Source organism: Salvelinus alpinus, chromosome 10, assembly GCF_045679555.1.
Source record: "Salvelinus alpinus chromosome 10, SLU_Salpinus.1, whole genome shotgun sequence".
In the NCBI taxonomy this organism is placed as follows: domain Eukaryota; kingdom Metazoa; phylum Chordata; class Actinopteri; order Salmoniformes; family Salmonidae; genus Salvelinus; species Salvelinus alpinus.
Window position 1 is genome coordinate 59983265 of NC_092095.1, and position 23330 is coordinate 60006594.

Sequence of the window (23330 nt, forward strand, 5' to 3'; positions counted from 1 at the left end):
ACTCATGATAATAACTCTAACTAATATGATGAGGCTTAGTCAATTAAATAAAGGATTTATGAAGCAAGGCAATGGTGAAAAAGATATGGTGTGAGCGTGCTGTACTAAAGGATTAAAACCCTGATCATTACAAACACATACTGATAATCCCCTAATCTCGAAAACCTTCAAATGAAATCACAACACTAAATCCGATTAGCTGCCAGGGGAATCTGTCGAGGGGACAGACTATTAGATTGCAGTGAAAGTCATAAATCTTAGTAAGATACTTTATATTGAATGTGTAGGATACTCTACAATACGTGAAGACAAAGTTGGTAAAACCGGTGTCATAGGTTTACTGATAACGGTTCAATCATTGTGTACATTGTTTTAAAACATCATTGTATTTCTGCGAGTCATTTGTATGTATTACTGTTGTAGCCTATGTTGAGTGAGATAAATACACAAAATATCATATAGGTTAATATCATCATCATATATCGTCCTTTATGATATTATCAATGAGAAATTATGATCAGTTCCGTTATCATGCCCAATGTTTTATTCTCTCCACACTGAACATTTTCTCCCCACCATTTTAACATGCTGAACAGGCCCACAAACCCGCAGCCCAACCCAAATATACCGCAAACATGTCCTGTACCTGGTGTTAGGGCAGACCGAATCTGAAACTGATAAAGGGCCGTCTGGCCGGTGATGGACCCGTCTGGGACAGTGGAGATGACATTGTCCTCGGCGGCCAGCAGCGTGGGTAGGCCGCGGAGGACACCACCCTCCGGCGCCGCCCTCACGACGCCAGCCCCGCAGGAGATCACAACCAGCGAGAAAAGCAGGTACAGGCGGTCCGCAGGCATGGCGAGAGGGAGCCGCGAACCAAAGACATAACTGCGCGAAATGAGACAGAGAAGGAGGAATGGAGGCCTAGTCTCGTCGCTTTCTTTGTCATGGAAACCTCATGGTGGAACGGAGGCAGGTAACCTAAGTATGCACAGAAAGCAGGCGCTGATGCTGTGTTTTCGGGGCGTACAACAACAGAGACGGGAGATGGTGCTGTTACATCATAGATACAACTCTACAATGCCCTCTGTCGGAAATGTATTTTTGTACATAAACAAAAAGATGGTAGCCTACACATGTTATAAATTGATGCCAATGAAAGCCACACTCTGGCCGATGTGCACAATCAAATAGTGCCCAACGAGCGGAACAATTTAAATAGAGCAAATACATCCCATTACATTTTCACATGCAAATAGCAGAATATTTATATGTAATGTCTCTATTGATCATGGAATGACTTTCCATGACTGCAAAATTACTTTAAAACAATATTATTTGAAGATATAGCCTAACCTACAAAAATACAAAGTTATTTTACGAGGAAAAACATATCCCTAAACAATGGAGTAGGGGCTCCCGAGTGACGCAGCGGTCTAAGGCAGCATTGGATCTCAGTGTTGAGGCGTCACTACAAACACCCATGTTCAATTCCAGGCTGTATCACTACCGGCCGTGATTGGGAGTCCCATAGAACTGCGCACAATTTGCCTAGTGTTGTCCGGGTTTGGCCGGTGTAGGCCATCATTGTAAATAAGCATTTGTTCTTAACTGACTTGCCTAGTTAAATAAAGGTTAAACAAAAATAGCCTAGGTCCTTCATTTTCTGATGCCTTTTCTCAGAACTGAGTCTAAGAAAAAAAATGTGTTCATATGTGTGGGGGAAATCGAAAGGGTCCATTAATATTTTATTTGAAGCACCACTTATCAATTCTAGAAAGATAACCTGTATTTAACTGTCTTGGCTTAGCCTGGTAACAGTTGAAGAATTGACCACTAAGTGGCGACATTGTATCGTTTCCCAACACTGAGGCAAGCAAGATGGTTGAACTTGAGTTCCATATCTATCTTCACAAGAGAGCAGGGTCAAGCTCAACGAGAAAAAGCCACATTGGAATCTTTTCTTTTTCAATAATGGATATTTCTATTGGTAGTCTATATGGCTGTGGAATCTTTGAACGGAAGTCATAAGCTCTGTGCAACTAGTAGGCCTAGAAAAGGTGATACCATCTCAATTAGTGGTCAGAACTATGGCCAATTTCACCCTCTACTCATATATGGAACCAGTTAACATTTAAAGAAGTCTATTCTAATATTCTGTGTGTTGCTTTGTTGTTGTTGTCATTTAGCAGACGATCTTCTCCAGAGCGAATTACAGGAGCAATTAGGTTTTAAGTGCCTTGCTCAAGGGCACATCGATAGATGTCCCCCCTAGTCGGCTCGGGGATTCAAATCAGCGACTTTTCAGTTATTGGCCCAGCACTCTTAACTGCTAGGCTACCTTCCATGTTAAGGAGACAGCCCACTAGAGGGAAGACTGGGTGAACATCCACAAATTCCCAGTCTCTTCTCCTTTTAGAATCTCTCCCAGTGTGCTGCCTTCCTCTTCTGATTGAGGGATTGTCCCAAATGGCGTTCTGTTCCCTATATAGTGCACTACTTTTAACCAGGGCACATAGGGTCCCATATGCAGTGCACTATATAGGGAATAGGGTGCCAACAGTGTGCCATTTGCGACAGAACCAGGGAGTGTCATGTCCGTCCACAACAGTAGCCTAATCAGTGAAGAGGATGACAGTTAAACAGGTATTATGGGATAAATGAATAGCCTCTCCAAATGGCTCAGTGATTCATGTTTTTGATGTCCCTCTCTCCCAGTTGCAAATTGCTTTGAATGGGACACAATAAATCAAATACATTTCTTCCAGATATGAACTATCCAGGGGGGCTATTTGTATTTTCTAAACAATGCATAGAATAGCAGAGACAGAGTGTCATTATTGTGGAAACACGGCCCTGTTTGATAAATAGCATCGAGGTAGTTCTGCTGTTGCTGATGTTGTTGTTGGGGACATTGGATTTTTTTTTTGCCCATTCAGCAGTGAGGACCCTGATATTTATGGACTTTAAATGTTATGCTACTATTAACAAAAAATGATTTGCTCATACAGTTCAGGTCCTTTAGACTAAATGAAAGTGTTAAAGGAACTTAAATCAGTTCAAAAAGGGTTTTCCAGTACAACATGCTGAAACATTGTGTAGGTCTATAGTGTGTGCATGGTTCATGGTCCATGATGTTTGACCATGACACTCTCAAAAGAAAGCCAGGACTGTCACCAACCACAGCAATATTCTCCCCTTGTCCCCCCTCCCTCCACCCACAATCTCCCTCCCTTAACTCCTAACCACGCCTTTATCCCCATTGAACAAATCCAAGCTGCCTCTGCCTCACCTCCCCTCTATATCTGTCTGATGAATGGCTTTCCCCTCCACTGGCTTTAATGGGTTGCTGTGGGCCTGCTGCAGTCCAGACTGGGCCCAGGCTCTGAGGCTCTGAGGCCAACGCTACGTGTCCTCTTATCTGTGCTGCGGAGGATCTAAATGGCTGTTTAGACGATGGATACAGGCACGTAACCTGAATATTGATAAAGAAAAAGCACCCCACATTACCCATTATTATCTTTAGGCTATAGTGTTACAGATGGAAGTTGTGTGTCATGAATCATCTTAAAGTCATGCTGGTCACCACCATGTTTGGTTTTACCATTGGGTGTATCATACTGCATTTGAGGTTGGTTAAAATCATACGATTTTGTATGTGTGTGTATGTGTGTGTGTCCTAGAAGTGCCAGTCCTTAATATACCATAGTGGTATCTTGTTATTTCCTCTATTGGAAAGCCAGAGGCTGAGTCGTTACAGACTGTGTATTGGATGATAAATAAAGGGTTGATCAATACGGATGTCACCACAGTGCTGAATAACTGACAACCCAGTCTCACCACAGTGCTGAATAACTGACAACCCAGTCTCACCACAGTGCTGAATAACTGACAACCCGGTCTCACCACAGTGCTGAATAACTGACAACCCAGTCTCACCACCGTGCTGAATAACTGACAACCCAGTCTCACCACCGTGCTGAATAACTGACAACCCAGTCTCACCACAGTGCTGAATAACTGACAACCCAGTCTCACCACAGTGCTGAATAACTGACAACCCGGTCTCACCACAGTGCTGAATAACTGACAACCCAGTCTCACCACCGTGCTGAATAACTGACAACCCAGTCTCACCACCGTGGTGAATAACTGACAAGCCAGTCTCACCACAGTGCTGAATAACTGACAAGCCAGTCTGACCACAGTGGTGAATAACTGACAACCCAGTCTGACCACAGTGTTGAACAACTGACAACCCAGTCTCACCGCAGTGCTGAATAACTCACAACCCAGTCTCACAGCAGTGCTGAATAACTGACAGCCCAGTCTCACCACAGTGCTGAATAACTGACAACCCAGTCTCACCACAGTGCTGAATAACTGACAACCCAGTCTCACAGCAGTGCTGAATAACTGACAACCCAGTCTCACCACAGTGCTGAATAACTGACAACCCAGTCTCACCACAGTGCTGAATAACTGACAACCCAGTCTCACCACAGTGCTGAATAACTGACAACCCAGTCTCACCACAGTGCTGAATAACTGACAACCCAGTCTCACCACAGTGCTGAATAACTGACAACCCAGTCCCACAGCAGTGCTGAATAACTGACAACCCAGTCTCACCACAGTGCTGAATAACTGACAACCCAGTCCCACAGCAGTGCTGAATAACTGACAACCCAGTCTCACCACAGTGCTGAATAACTGACAACCCAGTCCCACAGCAGTGCTGAACAACTGACAACCCAGTCTCACCAAAGTGGTGAATAACTGACAACCCAGTCTCACCACAGTGGTGAACAACTGACAACTCAGTCTCACCACAGTGCCGAATAACTGACAACCCAGTCTCACAGCAGGAGGGGAACTGTTGTGCGTTAATGTGATGTGCGTTAATGTGCGTTGAAGTGAGTCATGCTGGGGGAATGGAATGGTAATGAACGTTGTCTTATCGACCGACGTATTAATGATTGGAATACGACAAGGGTTGATTGGTGGTTATAGAAAACTGAAATGTACATTTTAGATTCATCCATCTGTCAAACTTTTGCAGACTTTTCAAATAAGTGTTTGAGTGAACACCTAACCGTTCATGAAACTTGTTTTAATATTAGACGTTTTTAGAACAAATATGTTAAATAGACAGAAATAAAAAGAGCTGGAAAGAGAGAGGGATTAAGCTGTTTTGGTCTCTCTGGACTGGGTCCTGTCACCATTTAAGACCAATGAACACTGCTCCTCACCTCTCTGGGCAGGAAAGTCATCCAATCAAAACAAGATCCACTTTTACTCAAGTGGGAGAGAGAACACATTTTAATCTTGGCGAGGCTTGAACCCGTCACAGTGATCCGTGAAGGTGAGGCGTTATGGAATAACTCTGACTGATGAAGATGAGAGAGACAGGGACAGGGACAGGGACAGGGACAGGGAGAGAGAGAGAGAGAGAGAGAGAGAGAGAGAGAGAGAGAGAGAGAGAGAGAGAGAGAGAGAGAGAGAGAGAGAGAGAGAGAGAGAGAGAGAGAGAGAGAGAGAGAGAGAGAGAGAGAGAGAGAGAGAGAGAGAGAGAGAGAGAGAGAATAAAAAAAAAAAAAAGAGAGAGAGAATACTTTTCAAATAAGTGTTTGAGTGAACACCTAACCGTTCATGAAACTTGTTTTAATATTAGACGTTTTTAGAACAAATATGTTAAATAGACAGAAATAAAAAGAGCTAATATTAATATTAATATTGAGAAAGGCCGCCGTAGGCAGACATGGCTCTCAAGAGAAGACAGGCTATGTGCACACTGCCCACAAAATGAGGTGGAAACTGAGCTGCACTTCCTAACCTCCTGCCCAATGTATGACCATATTAGAGAGACATATTTCCCTCAGATTACACAGATCCACAAAGAATTTGAAAACAAATCCAATTTTGATAAACTCCCATATCTACTGGGAGAAATTCCACAGTGTGCCATCACAGCAGCAAGATTTGTGACCTGTTGCCACAAGAAAAGGGCAACCAGTGAAGAACAAACACCATTGTAAATACAACCCATATTTATGCTTATTTATTTTAACTTGTGTGCTTTATCCATTTGTACATTGTTACAACACTGTATATATATAATATAACATTTGTAATGTCTTTATTGTTTTGAAACTTCTGTATGTGTAATGTTTACTGTTAATTTGTATTGTTTATTTCACTTTTGTATAATATCTACCTCACTTGCTTTGGCAATGTTAACACATGTTTCCCATGCCAATAAAGCCCCTTGAATTGAATTGAATTGAGAGAGAGAGAGAGAGAGAGAGAGAGAGAGAGAGAGAGAGAGAGAGAGAGAGAGAGAGAGAGAGAGAGAGAGAGAGAGAGAGAGAGAGAGAGAGAGAGAGAGAGAGAGAGAGAGAGAGAGAGAGAGAGAGAGAGAGAGAGAGACAAGAGAGAGAGAGATGAAGAGATAAAGAGAGAGAGAAAGACAGAGCGTGAGAGAGAGAGAGAGAGAGAGAGAGAGAGAGAGAGAGAGAGAGAGAGAGAGAGAGAGAGAGACAAGAGAGAGAGAGATGAAGAGATAAAGAGAGAGAGAAAGACAGAGAGAGAGAGAGAAAGACAGAGAGAGTGAGAGAGAGAGAGAGTGAGAGAGAGAGAAGGTCAAGTTATCAGTGTAGGAGCGTAGTGCCGGTGTGAACACAGACCAGTTAAAGGTCAGGATCGCTTGTTGCTGTCAGTTGTCTGAGATTGTGTCTGCGATATGAGACAAGCATTTGTGACACGTTGTCAGGGAGATACACCCTAACAAACCTGGACAGGGTGTACAGGCCTCAGTCAATGCTAAACTAAACAAACACTGTCTGACAATATACTGTGTCTTACATTTGAGTCATTTAGCAGACGCTGTTATCCAGAGGAACTGACAGGAGCAATTGGGGTTAAGGTGATTTTTCACCTAGTCAGATTTTTCACCTAGTCAGCTCGGGGATTTTAACCAGCGACCTTTCGGTCACTGGCCCAACGCTCTTAAGCGCTAGGGTTTACTGTAACATTGTGAAAAGTCCCAGACTGATCTCAAATGAGGTAAGCATACTGTAACACACCTGTGCTAAGAAACTCTTAACCTTCGTACCCAGGTTCAAGTCCTACCAGAGAAAGAGAGAGCTGGCTTGTGGATGAGATGAAGAACCACTGGCTGTGAATAACTACAGGGGAGAGAACTCTGAAAGCATTCCACTTTCCCTCCACTCCTGTTTTCCAGGTGACAGGAGAGGAGGAGTATAGGAGGAGTCATTGAATTAAATGAGTAACCTTGAGCCTATGGTGGTGTATGAACTGTGACCACAATAGTTCATAAAGAGTGGACTGTGTGTGACTCATAGCAGAGGTCAGAGGTCAGTCTCAGAGGTGACTTCAATCACAGACGCTGCCCAGAGAGAACCATTCGCCTCCCAAAGTCACGCAGAACTATCTAGAGGTGACAGATTATGAAAAGCAAATGTATTTCTTGTCTTTGTGAACTATTTTGAAATGCCCAAAACAGGGGAATTTGAATATCTGGTGAGGACAAAAAGGACGTGCACAAATTAAGCTTATCTCAACATAAGTTCACAACGGGTAGGACAAGCAGAAAATCAGGTTGGTCACAGCTGTCAGACCAAAAAATATGACAAGCATTACAATTATTTTGCACAAAAGCATCATTGCCTTTCCAGGCCACTTTTGCACCTGCTCTGGTGTAGCAATGAAAGTACTGTAGAACTGTCCTTGTGTTGAAAACATGTATCCCTGATGAAGCCTGATGATGACCTTTGGGTCAAGACTTTTGGAGCATTCAGCAGTGTGTGGTTATCTATTACTTATTTCCTGATTTTTATTTAACTAGGCAAGTCAGTTAAGAACAAATTTGTATTTACAATGACGGCCTACACCAGCCAAACCCTCCCCTAACCCGGACGACACCGGGCCAATTGTGCGTCACCCTATGGGACACCCGATCACAGCCGGTTGTGATATCACTCAGGATCGAACCCGGGTCTGTAGTGACGCCTCTAGCACTGCAATGCAGTACCTTAGACCGCTGTGCCACTCAGGATGCCATATGCATGTACTCATGGGACCAGCCAGGTTTCCGCTCAGGGCTTATTCCACTTCTATGAAGTCTAGAGGTCTATACCTGCAAATAAATCCACATTTCCAAAATCAGCCAGGAGTCACAGTATAGACGGGTTGGCTGACAACGTCACGAAAATGATGTGCACGCAGCAGAGGCAGAAGGCCGTGTGGTCAGATAGCTGTAGCAACAATGACCAGAAGCTGCCATGTGGGGAATCCTAGGTGGCTCTTTTCAGCTAGTTTCATCTGGTTCTTGATACCATGTCTTGTTTTGAGGTGTTTTGACTCATGTCAAGTCTATGCTAATACGGCAAAAAATGTGCTAGCTAGTTAACTAACAACTGTAACGATGAGGGAAATCCTGGCTGATATCTGGTCACATAGCCAGTTCATCAGCTCATCATGATGGTTCATCATGTTCCTAACTGAATGGGCTATATAGAGAAACAGAACAGGCTGTTCACAACACAAAGAGACCCCCCAGAGCCCCAGGACGGCAGCACCATTAGACCCAACCAAATTATGAGAAGGCAAAAAAAATAACTATTTGACACACTGGAAAGAATCAACCAAAAAACAGAGCAGATTGGAAAGCTACCTGGTCCTAAACAGAGAGTACACAGTGGCAGAATACCTGACCACTGTGACTGACACAAACTTAAGAAAATCCTTGACTATGTACAGACTCAGTGAGCATAGCCTTGCTATTGATAGAGAACAGCATAGGCAGACCTGGCTCTCAAGAGAAGACAGGATATGTGCCCACTGTCCCCAAAATGAGGTGGAAACTGAGTTGCTCTTCCTAACCCTCTGACAAATATATGACCACATTAGAGACACATATTTCCCACAGATCACACAGACCCACAAAGAATTAGAAAACAAATCAAACATTGATAAACTCTCATATCTGTTAGGTGAAGTACTGCAATGTGCAATCACAGCAGTGCGATGTGTGGCCCGTTGCCATGAGAAAAGGGCAGGAAGTGGAGCACAAACAACATTTTAAATACCACCAATATTTATCTGTTTATCTTCCCCCACAATTCGTACTATAACAATTTGCACATTGCTAAAACACTGTTCGTAACTGATAACATAACACTTGGAATGTCTTTATCTTTTTCAAAACTTTTAGAGTGCAATCTTTACTTTCAAATGTTTTGTTGTTGATGTTGTTACATTTGTTTCTTCTAACTTTTGTTTATTATTTATTTCACTTGCTTTGGCAATGTAAACAGATGTTACCCATGCCAATAAAAGCCCCTTCGAATTGAACCGAGAGAGAGAGACAGAGACAGGAAGACAGAGGGACAGAGAGAGAGGGGGGGTGGGGGCGGGGGCTTAGGTGCGTTCAACAAGGGAAATAGTTTGCGAGCGCTGGCTAACATTAGCTAACATATTCCATTTGTTTTGTGCTAGCTGCGACCGTCAGAGAAGGTAGTGTGCAGCGAACGTAAGTGTCCGTTTCAGGTCTAAACTGCCGCTAAAAAATAATCAAGTGGCCATGTAGAGTAGCTAAGTCATTTTCAGTTTGAATATTGACTCTAGAAAGCCACAGTAATCCTTACAAAAAGTAGCTGTGTGATGTTTCACTGGAACATATTGGAATGTTCATGAAATTGTTACTCTGGCAACATGCTCGCGCGCAAACAAAAGCCTTGTTGAACTCGCCTCTGGTCTCTTGTAGTTCTGTACCAGGTACGGAGGATGTTGGGTTACCATGACATCAGAGAAAATCTAGAATATTCACTGTCATTATTTACTGGCCTGGTTTAGGTGATGGACAATAGAATAAAGGCTGCATCATAACATGTCACTTTTACCATCTGTCATGTGTGTGCAGGCCTATATGGTTGACTGTTGATGGACTGGTTGTGAATGATGTACTAAACCTGAACTAGATTCAACAAAGGTGAAATAGCTTGCTTCTATTATAATGATAGCATACTGACTCTGCTCTCTCCTAGGGGTCTATCCACCATCCAGTGTCTTGAGGAAATGGAGAGACATCATGGCCAGGTTGAAATATGGACCTGATGGCAATAAGAGACAGATCATTAGATCCCCAGTGATAAGTGGCTCTGTACTGCTTCAGGCTACTACTTCAGGCTACTGCTTCAGGGGTCTAGTCGTGTAAGTAGCTGTGCAACAAGCCTCCATATCTCTCTGCCTACACTCTTAGAAAAAAAGGTGCTATCTAGAACCTAAAAAAGGTTATTCAGCTGTCCCCATAGGAGAACCCTCTGAAGAACCCTTTTTAGTTCCAGGTAGAACCTTTTTGAGCTCCATGTAGATCCCTTTACACAGAGGCTTCTACATGGAACCCAAAATAGTTCTACCTGGAACCAAAAAGGGTTCTGCTATGGGGACAGCCGAACAACCCTTTTGGAACCCTTTTTTCTAAGAGTGTACTCAAGTAGGTCTCTGAACTTTACCTGCGTGCACTGCACACCATTTGCAATGTGTTGTCTGCCAAGTTCATCTACATTCATGAAAGCAAGGATGGTGATGGAAAACCTCATTGCTTGCCAGTGAATGGAGCAACAATCAAAGGACACATTTTTTATTTTTTATTTTAGGACCCAGGGCTAGTGGCAATAATTTGAGTGCAACAGAACTTGAATAAAATAAACGGCTCACGTCCTCATTGTGGCGTTGTGGTATTCCGTACTCTGCGCCGCTAGCCTGCTACCTAAATGAATAAGGTTAACGTCTTGGTGTTTTCCATTCAGTGAAAGTTATTGCTCATATGGTGTGAATGTGGGATTGGGAGTGGCTGTTCTGGAGTGAATTAGAGACACTGCACCATCTTTCAGAGGCGAGCCAGAAAAAGCTGGCTCGCCTGTAAGCTGTAAGGAGAAATGATCCCACCTTTCTCTGTGATTTAGCTCGGGCAACAAGATGAAATGCATATCTTAAATCATGCACGTCGGCTGCAATGGAGATAATATTTTTGAGAACACACCTTGAACTCTCCTGATCTACTGTTGATATCGTTATGCTAGAAACCTGCAGATTTATGATACGTCTCTGCACAGCTAACACTTAGTTTATCTCAATTGACACATTCTTAAAGCCATTTTACACCAAGGTGCAGCCCTTTATCAATGTCGACATACGACACTCAGTATTCAGAAAGGGTCTTCAAAATCAATATATCATCTCTTTAGTCTCTCCTGAGCAAAAGTACATAAACATGTCTTCAGTATTTGGCGGAAAGTCTATTATGTGGAACACAGGCCTCATTAGTGTGTGTGTGTGTGTGTGTGTGTGTGTGTGTGTGTGTGTGTGTGTGTGTGTGTGTGTGTGTGTGTGTGTGTGTGTGTGTGTGTGTGTGTGTGTGTGTGTGTGTGTGTGTGTGTGTGTGTGTGTGTGTGTGTGTGTGTGTGTGTGTGTGTGTGTGTGTGTGTGTACATACACATATGTGTGCCCTGTGGGAATTCTATGAAAACGGCACCTTAAAATACAGTACGTTGTCCATTCTAAGGCCCCAAACCACCTATGAAGCTAGCAGAATTCACCTTAAAAAAAGATGGCGGCACCCTTCCACGTTACCAACAGAAACAGATGGAGCCCCGACAGGGAGAAATGCGCTTGGCTACTGTGAAACGGCACGACTGTTCCCAACCATCTGTAGCAGATGTCCAACATGGAGGATGGAGCACAGAGGTCTGTATACCTGGAAATGCCAGATGGGCATTTGGGTCTGGCCCTGTCTATCTGTTCTAGGATGAACCAGGGGGACAGGACTAATGTTCACTACGGCGCTGCAGTGTTGTAACATCCCATTCATTTCAGATGAGAGTGCAGGTCACTGATGCATGCGTTTGTCAGTCTCTGATACCAGACCTCAAAATGCATTGAAACAGGTAGACTCCAGTTGTTTTTAACACATTTGTGCCCTGAACCATTTATAATCCTGTATGTGCTTTTTGGGTATTGGATGTAGCATGTAATGGTAGCCTTGCCCACCGGAATACAGCATTACAGTCTACCAGTAAAGTGTAAACCCACTGCCCTGTAGGGTGCCTGGTGTTGACTAGGAAGTAGGTTTGCTTCCGGTTGCCTGTGTTGATTTCCACCAAGGTCATTGCTCGTAGGGAGAGGAACGTATGTGGGGGAGTGAGTGGGCGGAGACCAAGGGATGTCATTCATCACAGGCTCAACCAAACGCTCTTCTCCATGGTTACACCAGGAACAAAGCAAACTGCATGTTGATATCATAATCGTCTGTCCAGTTTACCTACTTTTTTCAGCAGGGGGTATTTGGTTCAGCAGGGGATACTTACTGTAGTTCTTATACAGTTATTGATTCAGTAATTGATTGAGTAATTTGCCTTAGTGTTCCACTGACGTCTTTGGCCGTGTAATCAATATTCTGAGGCTTTAAGCATCTCTCTACTTAGAACCTTTTACTGTGGGCTTGGATAGACAGATCAGGGCCTCCTTGATTAATATACCATAAGGAGAGACTAATATGGCAAAAGAGCCGTGTGTATCAGTCACTGTGCCGTTGTACCTGCCATGAAGCTGAGCAATGGAACTAATCGGCCCTTTTATAGCTACAATCTGTTGTTGTTGCAACGAAAGGGGTTTGGTAGTGGATTGATGCTAATGGACCAAGAAGACATGTTCCCATTGGCTTCATCAGTATCGTTTAATAGCAGCCATAGCAACTTGTTTGTAGCTGTTTACTCCCATGCACTGGCTAATGCAGCCTTAGATGCTAGTTCAAATACATGAGTAATGGCTCTGCTCCCACGCAATTTAACCAGTGAATTTGTGGGGGTGTTTTGTACTAATACTCAATGAAGTTCTACACTCTTGGAAAAAAGTGCTATCTAGAACCTAAAGGGGTTCTTCAGCTGTCCCCATAGTAGAACCCTTTGAAAAACCCTTTTTGGTTCCAAGTAGAACCGTTTTGGGTTCCATCTAGAACCCTTTCCACAGAGGTAGTTATACTTGGAACCCAAAAGGGTTCTACTATGGGGACAGCTGAAGAACCCTTTTGGAACCCTTTTTTCTAAGAGTGTATAGGGCCTAGCCATTAGGAAGCAGACATATGTTATATGCACGTGCACATACACACATACACCCCCCCCCCACACACACACACACACACACACACACACACACACACACACACACACACACACACACACACACACACACACACACACACACACACACACACACACACACACACACACACACACACACACACACACACACACACACACACACACAAAGGCAGACCTTTCATCATGTCTTTTCATCAGACCCCTGAAGCTCAATAGGAATCAGTCCACATAAAACAGGAATCAGTCCACATAAAACAGGAATCAGTCCACATAAAACAGGAATCAGTCCACATTAAACAGGAATCGGTCCACATAAAACAGGAATCAGCCCACATAAAACATAAAATACATTCAAAATACTAACATAGAGTACAGAACAGTTCTGGACAAGAACAACATAAGATATTATTACATCAAAATGAAAAGTCATGTATTGTCAAGGCACCAAATGAGAGTGATCTGGGCATACTGGATGAGAACATGCCAAAGACTATTCTCATATCATCTGACAGACCTGGAAATGCCAGATGACTTCAAGAGTTTGGAACTATAAGGTTCTATCTGTATTTTAGTCAAAGTTCTGTTCAACGTTCTCTACCTATACAGTAGTCTAAATACCCCAATTTGTGTTGTTAAATTAAAAAGAATACAAGATAAAAATCGCGGACACCATTCAAACCAATGAGGGTTTGTATAGTCCCAAGCTCTCGACTTGTAAACGCTGTCTAATACAGGAAATGAAATGTGCACTTCAACTAGGCCTACTTGTGTTCTTGCTGGAGTCCATTTCTTCCCAGCCAATCATACAACTGCTCAATTCACCCACTGTAATAGAAACATCAAATTGGTGCCGATTACCACTTTCTTTCCTTGCCATGTTTTATTGTGTTTCATCACAGTGAACATCAGCCCAATATAATTACAACTGGCAGACAGTCCATTGCTCACACAGAGTCAGTGTTCCACTGTCATAAACACAGCAGACGAGGCATTGGGGAAATAGTTTTATGAGTTGGCATTGGCTCCCTTCTTCTTGCCAAATGTTGGCACCACATTCGCAAAGTACCTGTTATATTGGATCCTCCTCTAAGCCAGTCTTCTTTTTCTTCTTCTCCTGCTTGTCCACCTTGGAGGTCTGTCCCCTGACCTTCCCCACTCTGGCCAAGGAGCCATTGACTTTGCCTCCCAACAGTCGGTGGTAACCTCAAGAGTGCTGAACTCCAGTGCAGACTGGCCAATCACATCATCGTCCTGCAGGGGTACCCCGCACAGCAAAACCACCTGGTCATCACAGGACAGTCCCTCCAATGCCTCAATATGAGCCTTGATGTGGGCGACAGTCTCTAGCCGAGACACCTCAAAGGTGTGGAGAGTCTGAGCACGCACAAATAGCTGCATGGTCAACCAAAGTCTCACAGTTGCAGTGTAACAAGTGTGTGTTTCGACTGTAGAATGAAAACAGGAAGTGGCAAGAACACGAAAGGTCTAATTCAATCAACTCAGCTATTCAGCATTCATGATTAGAGCTAAACACACGACAATGTTCTCTCGGGGGCCGGGCTATAGCTTATTTCCATAAATATACAGACAGGTTTCTCCTTTGCCTGAACATAACCTAATGAATTAGATCAAGCCAAGCAGGCGTTGGTGTGTTGTTGTGGTTCATGCGGTAAACATGCACATAACAGATGGTTAGATTGAATTAAGACCTGTTGCAGGCAAGAACATCAAGGGAACATTGTGAATTAGCCCTCTATCGTTTACCACGTAACCTTCCTCCTGTCTTCCTCCCTCCCTCTATCAACCAGTCCCTATACGTGTGTGGGGTCCACATGTACTGCTTAACATTGCCTCAGGGGTCCACATCTAACATCAAACCCAACTCTGGTGTGCCTGCCTGGTGCCCAAATCAACTTAGTTAGATATCATTAGGCACATAGTCTCATTTTATGGTGTTGCAGGACATTTACTTTGCTAGCAGTTGGGGGAACCATCACCATTTAGACACAAACTCTGGATTATAATCGAATAACTCACCCTTTTTCCTCTAAATCAGACCGGATAGGTGAAAGCAATGGGTTGCAAACTCTACCCAGCCACTATCCAGGCCCTCTGAGATCATCGAGGAGGGAAATTCGACAAGGTCAGAGGAAAGAAAGAGAGGGAGCAAGTTATCCAATTGGAATGTAGCCACAACGTCCGTCCGTCGAGCTGAGCTGAGATATTGATTAGATCCCAACATTGCTCCTGATTTAGCCCCGGCCGGCACAGCTGTAGCACCTATGTTATACTACTGACAGGCCATTCATCTGACTGTGAGAGCCTCAACGACCGCTGGTAGATCAGGCAAATTAATAATATTCCATTAATAATTGTCTATTCTCTCCCTTCTCCATGTTTCATCCTCCATTTATCCTCCAGGGCTAGTAGGACAAAGTATCTGAGAGCGAGCCCAGAAATAAAACAGTGGTTAAGAGTCCCGACAGCCACAGGCGGTTTGTTTGTCTCTTTGGCTGTCAGGTGCTACTGAGATTGACCTAATAAACAATAGTCAAAGTCATGGGAACCAGTCCAAGTCGTCAGGTCCAGACATATTGTATTGGTGTGTTCAAGACACCTGGGAACTCTGAAAAATACGAGGTCATATCATGACGTCAGTGATCTTCAGGTTGGAAAGTCGGAACTCTAGAAAGAGGCCAGAGTTCCTGACTTGGAATTCCAACTTAGATGACAATTCAAACTATTTTTCCCAGTCTGAGCTAATTTTTTTCAGAGTTCCCAGTTGTCTTGAACACACTGAAGTCTGAGATTTCCGAGTTCCCAGTTGTTTTGAACGTGGGTTCTTGGGCAACTTGGGTTCTGATAATGATGGTAATTCATGTTTGAACGTTGAGGATTTTACACATTACTTTGAATGTGTAAATGTGTGAATGTGTGTGTATATGCATGACAGAGAGAGATAGGAAGAGAGAGAGAGAGAGAGAGAGAGAGAGAGAGAGAGAGAGAGAGAGAGAGAGATGTCAATCATTCACAAGCCTCTCAAGCATCCCCTAAATGTAATCTGTGATCTGAAGACATTCTCCTCTCTCGATCACTACACCATCAGCACACCTGACTGCACTGGCTTCTAGAAGGTTCTGTAAATGTTAGTAGAGCTATTTTCGTCACATTTTAGTTCCATCCTGAATCTACTCACTAGGGGCCTCATGTTTTGGAGCATACATGCATGCGACAGTTTTCACCCCAAAGTTTGTATTTATAAAAACTGAACTTGACGTGACAATGTGCTCATCCTGCCGCAAACTTTAGACCATGCATACGCACAGTTTCTATTGGTTGAAGTCTTGCATTGCAAGATGGCAAAAGTATTCTAGTAATAGTAGACTTTTACAAATCGGGAATAAATATATGATGACACTCTTATAACAACAACAAAAAACATGTAGGCCTTGCTAAATATAATATAATAATAACAATATGGAATCATTTGCCATAGTGAGAAAAGAGAAAATCAATTTATCTTTGCATTCTAAAATAATTAGAAAGACATATTTCCTATTATTTATTGCAGAATAAATGTCTCACCTTTTCTGACTGATGGTAGCCTATAGGCCTACAACAAGTTGGAACAGACTACCATTCTTCATCTCTCATTTAATCGGACCCACATCACAGTAGTAAAAAGATAAGCTATTTCAAGAATTCCTATTTTGCGCTATGCGATCCGATCCGAAGCTCAGTTTACATTTACATTTAAGTCATTTAGCAGACGCTCTTATCCAGAGCGATTTACAAATTGGTGCATTCACCTTATGATATCCAGTGGAACAACCACTTTACAATAGTGCATCTAACTCTTTTAAGGGGGGGGGGTTAGAAGGATTACTTTATCCTATCCTAGGTATTCCTTAAAGAGGTGGGGTTTCAGGTGTCTCCGGAAGGTGGTGATTGACTCCGCTGACCTGGCGTCGTGAGGGAGTTTGTTCCACCATTGGGGTGCCAGAGCAGCGAACAGTTTTGACTGGGCTGAGCGGGAACTGTACTTCCTCAGAGGTAGGGAGGCGAGCAGGCCAGAGGTGGATGAACGCAGTGCCCTTGTTTGGGTGTAGGGCCTGATCAGAGCCTGAAGGTACGGAGGTGCCGTTCCCCTCACAGCTCCGTAGGCAAGCACCATGGTCTTGTAGCGGATGCGAGCTTCAACTGGAAGCCAGTGGAGAGAGCGGAGGAGCGGGGTGACGTGAGAGAACTTGGGAAAGTTGAACACCAGACGGGCTGCGGCGTTCTGGATGAGTTGTAGGGGTTTAATGGCACAGGCAGGGAGCCCAGCCAACAGCGAGTTGCAGTAATCCAGACGGGAGATGACAAGTGCCTGGATTAGGACCTGCGCCGCTTCCTGCGTGAGGCAGGGTCGTACTCTGCGAATGTTGTAGAGCATGAACCTACAGGAACGGGTCACCGCCTTGATGTTAGTTGAGAACGACAGGGTGTTGTCCAGGATCACGCCAAGGTTCTTAGCACTCTGGGAGGAGGACACAATGGAGTTGTCAACCGTGATGGCGAGATCATGGAACGGGCAGTCCTTCCCCGGGAGGAAGAGCAGCTCCGTCTTGCCGAGGTTCAGCTTGAGGTGGTGATCCGTCATCCACACTGATATGTCTGCCAGACATGCAGAGATGCGATTCACCACCTGGTTATCAGAGGGGGGAAAGGAGAAGATTAATTGTGTGTCGTCTGCATAGCAATGATAGGAGAGACCATGTGAGGATATGACAGAGCCAAGTGACTTGGTGTATAGCGAGAATAGGAGAGGGCCTAGAACAGAGCCCTGGGGGACACCAGTGGTGAGAGCACGTGGTGCGGAGACAGATTCTCGCCACGCCACCTGGTAGGAGCGACCTGTCAGGTAGGACGCAATCCAAGCGTGGGCCGCGCCGGAGATGCCCAGCTCGGAGAGGGTGGAGAGGAGGATCTGATGGTTCACAGTATCAAAGGCAGCCGATAGGTCTAGAAGGATGAGAGCAGAGGAGAGAGAGTTAGCTTTAGCAGTGCGGAGCGCCTCCGTGACACAGAGAAGAGCAGTCTCAGTTGAATGACTAGCCTTGAAACCTGACTGATTTGGATCAGTCAGTTTAACGGTTGAACAGACGGTTCACCTTTTCCATTGACGTTTGTATGCTACGTCGAAGTACTGTAATGTGACATTTGTAGCGTATATGATATTTCATTTACATGCTGAAGAAAAATATAAACACATGCAACAATTTTAAGATTTTACTACGTTACAGTTTATATAAGGAAATCAGTCAATCGAAATAAATTCATTAGGCCCTAGGATTTCACATGACTGGGCAGGGGCGCAGCCATGGGTGGGCCTGGCTCCCAAGTGGGTGGGCCTATGCCCTCCCACACCCACCCACTGGGGTGCCAGGCCCAGCCAATCAGAAATATTTTTTCCCCACAAAAGGGCTTTATTACAGACAGAAATACTCCTCCGTTTCATCAGCTGTCCGGGTGGCTGGTCTCAGATAATACCGCAGGTATATACCCGGACGACGCTAGGCCAATTGTGCGTCGCCCCACGGACCTCCCGGTCGCAGCCGGCTGCGACAGAGCCTGGGCGCGAACCCAGAGTCTCTGGTGGCACAGCTAGTGCTGCGATGCAGTGCCCTAGACAACTGCGCCACCCGGGAGGCCCGGCTCTGTCCAATCTTGACATGGAGAAAGCCATGCAATGGCTGTGGGGATGGCGTGGGAGCAGTGATGTAATCAAGTCACTAGACCGCAAGCCCATGTCCCTTGGTAGCGCTAAAGCTGTGGTCTAATAACTTAAGCTACAATTCAATTGCTTGGTAATGCAATAGCTAGTGAACATTTGCTGTTAAATTATGCAAGAGAGAGACTTTGACAACAAGTCACCACTTTTCGTGTTCGAGTTCAGTCACTCCGTGGAAACACTGCGTGGGATCATGGTCCCAACTGCTAGAGATAAGGGCGAAGCGCGTCTGAGGATGGCCGTGTGATGGCTGCCTGGAGGCTCTGTCCATCTCAGTGTAGTGAGACGAGACACCGGAGGTGTGGAGTGCAGGGAGGAATTTCAGGAGGTGCAGGGTTTGGTCCAGGCAAGGTGCCAGAGCTCCAGTAAGGCACCAAGATGGACTGGCCAAGTTTGGTGAAGGAGCCGAGTCATCTACTCGACCTGGTTGAAGTTTTGCTTGCAGACATGCACTAGAGTGGAGCACATCGAATGTCAGATGCTGCAATTAGCAACTGAGGAACTGAAAAGACTAGAAGGGGGGTTAAAGGAAGGCCCAACCCCCAGTCCTGGACCAAGGTTGTGCTGAACCCCCTTCATGGTAGAGTCAACCCCCAGTTGTTGACTGGGGTTGTGCCAGACCACCCAGCACAGGGAAAGGCCTTGGACATGGACCAAGGTTGTGCTGGACTGGCCAGTGCAGGGAAAGGCCCTGGACCAAGGTTGTGCTGGACTGGCCAGTGCAAGGAAAGGCCCTGGTCCAAGGTTGTGCTGGACTGGCCAGTGCAAGGAAAGGCCCTGGACCAAGGTTGTGCTGGACTGGCCAGTGCAAGGAAAGGCCCTGGACCAAGGTTGTGCTGGACTGGCCAGTGCAAGGAAAGGCCCTGGACCAAGGTTGTGCTGGACTGGCCAGTGCAAGGAAAGGCCCTGGACCAAGGTTGTGCTGGACTGGCCAGTGCAGGGAAGGGCTCTGTTCCAAGGTTGTGCTGGACTGGCCAGTGCAAGGAAAGGCCCTGGTCAAAGGCTGTGCTGGACTGGCCAGAGCAGGGAAAGGTAGATGTGGAGAGGGAGGTATGGTAGTTCTTCTGGTAGTTGATCCAGGAGCCGGTGAATATCCGCAGTCTTTTGTCAGGTTATCCTCTGGGGCTAACTCTGTCATCTTTAGCATCATCTTGTGCCGAGGTTGTCTTCTTAACTGTGGGTTCATGTCCCCCAGTTTGGTGCATCTTTCAATGGATTATCATGTTGGTGGAATGAGTTAAGACTCTCACAAAGGTTTAAAAAGTTGGTTGCCCCCAAAATGATCCAGGCAGACAAATTGTACAGGTCATGGCTGCCAGAATTGCTCATCTGGAGGAGCAGGGAACTGCCAGAAGGCAAGAGGGGCTGCAGGGAAGGAGCGGTGTGGTGGGTCGCCGTGGAGGTAGGTCAGGGAGGGGCACCGTGAGGAGACAGGGGGTGTACCATGTAGGCACACCATGAAGGGGAGCTGTGGAGAACACATTTCAAACATTAATTTTCACTCTGTGACAAGTCATTAGGTGGGAGCTGTCTGAGGATGGCTGGAGATCTGCCCCAAGCAGGTGTGGGGGCCGAGGCAAGGGCCGCAGCAGTTTATTGTCCAGCAGACAGGGACCTGATTGTGTCTGGGACAGCTGTGTCAGAAAATTCCTCCCAAGGCAAACGGTCCATGTCTTACAGTTGTTGCCCGAGGGCCTTGCAGTACAGCGTATTTGTTAGGCAGATATACAAAGGAATGACGATGGATTACGTTTAAATAGTATGAGGGTGATTGATTAAGCAAGGGGATTCAGGTGACTGAGGTGGGCTTGTGGCTAATGAAAATTGGATGCAGGTGTGCAAATTGGCATGGTCACAGCTCTATGTCCATATATGGAGTTCTTTGCTAATAGGCAGCATTCCAATATGGGTGTCGGTGCCCATATATGGAGTTCCTGCTCAAAACCACATTTCAATATGAAAGTATGTGCCCATATATGGAATTCCTGCTCTAAAGCTGCATTTCAATATGGAAGACAATGTCCATATATGGAAGTTCCTGTTGTGGATTAGCTGTGCCGTCCTCCAGAAACTGCATTATAACCTACACATGGTGCTACTATGTAGCACCCTGCTTATACACACACTATAGGCCTATCATTCTTAAACGACTTGGCTCTGAGATCAAGGGGGAAGAGTGGAAAAGACAGAGAAAGCTGAGGAGACAAATTGAAGCAGCTATTAGGATAGCTCATAACACTCTAGCTATTCTAATTGTCTGGTCTAATGCATATGCAGACAGAAGATCCTTTATTAAGTTCTCACTGTGTCATTGGAAAAGCTATTTTGGAAAATGACCTCAGAAAATGACCTTTAGATTTGGAGATGGACAAATGGTATAATCTCCCATTGGGCTATCATCATAGACAATAGTTGCAATTTCAAGAAATGTCACAATTACCATAAGGACTAGAATTTAAGTATGCACTTCCACTTCTTTCATATGCAGAAAAAATTGATTGATTGCCCTTAAAGTTCTTATTTGAATCTTATAAGTAATATAAGTTAAGCTACTGTGCATTGAGTCATAGACAGTGTGTGTAAATCTAGTTAAAATCCCACATTATGCAGATAAGTCAAATGTAAACCAAATATTGATGCCCCAAATTATTAATACAAACGTCTATATTGCTTTGGCCAGAGTCATTTACGCCAATTCACTGAACTACAATGAATCTTGATGTACGCTATTCGTTCATTTCTCTCCATCTATTGATATTTCTATTATTCGGCATGTTATACTTTATCTTTGGAAGCACCAGCCACCAAGCCACTGAGTTTGGCATGATAAACTAATGAGCCATAGGGCTCTGGTCAAAAGTAGTGCACTATGTAGGAAATAGGGTCCCATTTGGGACTGCGGAGGCTTCCTACTGCGCACACACTCCAATTCCACATCTATGACTCCATCCATAAATAGTATGTATTTTCTAGGTAACGCTCTTCTCATTCAGGGAAACACAAAGAGTCTGCAGTCGAATCTCTCACATAAAAATCCAACTGAGATTCACACCGGCTCAGATATACATAGAATATCAAAGATGGGAGAGAGCAATCATGTTGGTAAAATGTCACATCGTTGATCAATAAATAATTGTCCCCCAACATACAGGATTTGCTGTGAATGTTTTGTGTATTCTCTAGTGCATTTTGTGATAATATTAAACAAGAAATACATAACTCAGTTTGAAGTTTCTGTACTGTTGGAATACAACTAATAGGTTATACAAATGATGGTGAGAATCCTCTCAAGATTTATAGTTAAGCAGTAAGGGGGTGTGGTATATGGCCAATATACCACGGCCAAGGGCTGTTCTTATGCATGACGCAACGCGGATATACCATGGCTGTCAGCCAATCAGCATTCAGGACTCAAACCACCCAGTTTATAATATAACTTAGATCACATCCGGGAATGTTGGTGAAATGGCACATCATTGATCAATAAATACTGGTGCCTCAACATACGTCTTGTACACTAGTGAATTTAATTATATTATTAGGATTATACCAGATATACATTTGACCTATAGTGTATATACTGTTGGGGTAAAACCAATAACAACATTTGTTGGGTGAGATTTAGTCCAGATTTGGATCGCATCAGTGAGAGGGTTAACCTATTTTGGGTTTGAGTCATTCTTTGTTCCATGTCTTGCTCCTATAATAAATGAGGGAAAAAATGTATTCCATGTTCAGCATGTGCTGTATAATTCATAATGATGTATGTTCTGTGGGAATAAATAGGAAATCTCATTATAAAGCCATGCTTCAGATTTTAGTTTAGCCTCTGCAGGTCAGATAGGGTCAGAGTAGTGAGATTTCCTTTTGAGGCATTCCACCACATCTCATTTTTATAACCACACTTGTTTCCTAGAATACCTTCACAGCCTCCAAAATGGCACGCTATCCCCTATATAGTGACCTATGGCTCTGGTCAAAAGTAGTGCACTATATAGGGTATAGGGTGCCATTGCACAGGCCTTATGAATAATAACACGATTTCTCTGAAATGGGAGAAGGCAAAGTAGCAGCGCAAACTGCAATTGCAGAGATGAATATAATACAAGCGTAAGAGCTCAATCAGACACAGTACATATGAGATGAGAGAGACAGAGAAGAGAGAGAGACAGAGATGAGAGACCGATAGAAACCACACACCACAATAAAGTGCACTCAACCATGTCCTCGGAAGAGAGAGAAGATTGGACAACCTCATGAATTCAGTCATAAAAAGGAGGTGTAGGAATTCTATTCCATATGCAAAATAAAAGTCAAGGTATTCAGAAACGACTACCTTTCTGTTTCTGACGGAAACAAAACAGGATTACTAGTAG

General features: G+C 44.3%; 1 protein-coding gene and 1 pseudogene across 1 annotated transcript in view; both read right to left on the reverse strand.

Annotated features, from left to right (window-relative positions):
- fam171b (family with sequence similarity 171 member B) overlaps positions 1 to 1008 on the reverse strand; it is an 8614-nt gene extending 7606 nt beyond the window's left edge. Inside the window, exon 1 of the mRNA XM_071330057.1 lies at positions 647 to 1008. Coding sequence (XP_071186158.1) covers positions 647 to 857 — 211 coding nt within the window. The 5' untranslated portion in view covers positions 858 to 1008. The remainder of the gene's footprint in view (positions 1 to 646) is intronic.
- Positions 1009 to 14186: 13178 nt separating this feature from the next.
- LOC139531378 (ubiquitin-like FUBI-ribosomal protein eS30 fusion protein) lies at positions 14187 to 14616 on the reverse strand (annotated as a pseudogene).
- Between the last annotated feature and the right edge of the window lie 8714 nt (positions 14617 to 23330).